Consider the following 1343-nt stretch of genomic DNA (forward strand, 5'->3'; position numbering starts at 1 on the left):
GCAAATCTCTTAATATTTTGGTCAGGCAAGATCGCACAAGGCTTTTCAGCACACAGTTTATTCAAGACGACTAACTAATACATTTGCTCCGCACGTGTGAAGGGAGAGATCACAAAAGAGATGTGAAGAAATATGCAGATGGCCCGCTTTGCATCCTCCAGCCCAAGCCCAGTGCACCGACGAAGTCATGACTTGTGAGCCCTCAAGGCACGGTTCTCCTCGAGGAGCTGTTATGAAAGCTCAATCATCTGCTCGAGTTGTGTACTGGCTGCAGAAGGCTCGATGACGGTTGGCGGAGCGCGAATCAGCTCTGACTTCACGGTCACGGCCTTGGAGGAGCCCTTTGCATGAGATTTGCCTTTCGACGAGTGCGGCTTGAGGACCTTGGTCGACGGAACAATGATGGTGCCGGCGTGGGTGTGCTGCATCATAATGTCATCTGGGTCAGAGTCGTCGAAGCGAGGACACTTGGAAGGCCTGTCTAAATGGCCTAGCAGGACGGTCAGCAGTGAAAGGCATGACAAAGTGAGAAACATACCACGTGGTGGCAGAGGAACCACCAACTTACGACGAGAAGGCCCGGCGGTGCCCTTCTCTTGCTTGATGGTAACAACCTTAGGTGCACCTTCAGCGTCAGACTCAACATCGGGCTCGGGTGTGTCAGGTAAGGTATGGGCTGAACCTGGAGGGAGGTCAGTTAGCCAGGAATGAAATCGAAAGGAGGGAGGCCTACGAAGGCATGGGGCTGGGGCAATCGCAGTCTCATATTCATCAATCGGTGTGTCTAGTGGAAGCTCAAGCTCTGTGGCATAATCGCTACTGGCAGTGTTTGCATCATGCTGATATGCTCAACCGCATTCTGGCCATGAGCAGCGCCCCTAACCAAATCCCTAACTGGTGGAAGGTGAACTGTGGCTCTGTCCGTCCGTGGTCCCTTTGAGCTATGATCATAGGAAACTTCAGATGATAATGCAGTGACGGGTGGCCGTGAGTCATTCAGCTGTGATGCCTGAAACAGATTGGATTGTCACGACTTTCAGATCGGTGAGTGTCGGACTTGACTGTATGGATGCCTCTGACCAGGAAACAGTCGAAAGCTGAAATGTGGGGGTGTGTGGGTGTAGAGTGCGATTGGAGACTTCCGTACTCATGAACTGTGGTGGCTGAAGGTTTGGGCTGTGGCACAAGGATCTGCTATATCTGGAAAGCGCTGGTGAAGCACCGACGATGAACCCCTAATTGCTTCTGAACTAGCTCAAGTGCCGACGACGAAGCCCTAATAGTCTCTGAACTAAGACGAGCACTGACGATGAACTCCTGGGCACTAGCAAGGCTATGGGGTC

At 52.3% G+C, this 1343-nt stretch overlaps 1 protein-coding gene across 1 annotated transcript; it reads right to left on the reverse strand.

Moving 5' to 3' along the window:
- Positions 1 to 230: 230 nt before the first annotated feature.
- Positions 231 to 951, reverse strand: LAESUDRAFT_765619 (uncharacterized protein; the record flags this gene model as incomplete). The annotated part of the gene is made up of 4 exons (XM_040913743.1): positions 231 to 490; positions 539 to 682; positions 734 to 819; positions 884 to 951. 4 exons carry the CDS (start codon positions 949 to 951, stop codon positions 231 to 233), a joined length of 558 nt encoding a protein of 185 aa, XP_040757112.1.
- Positions 952 to 1343: the final 392 nt, after the last annotated feature.

This window comes from Laetiporus sulphureus (genome assembly GCF_001632365.1).
Source record: "Laetiporus sulphureus 93-53 unplaced genomic scaffold LAESUscaffold_364, whole genome shotgun sequence".
Classification (NCBI taxonomy): Eukaryota; Fungi; Basidiomycota; class Agaricomycetes; order Polyporales; family Laetiporaceae; genus Laetiporus; species Laetiporus sulphureus.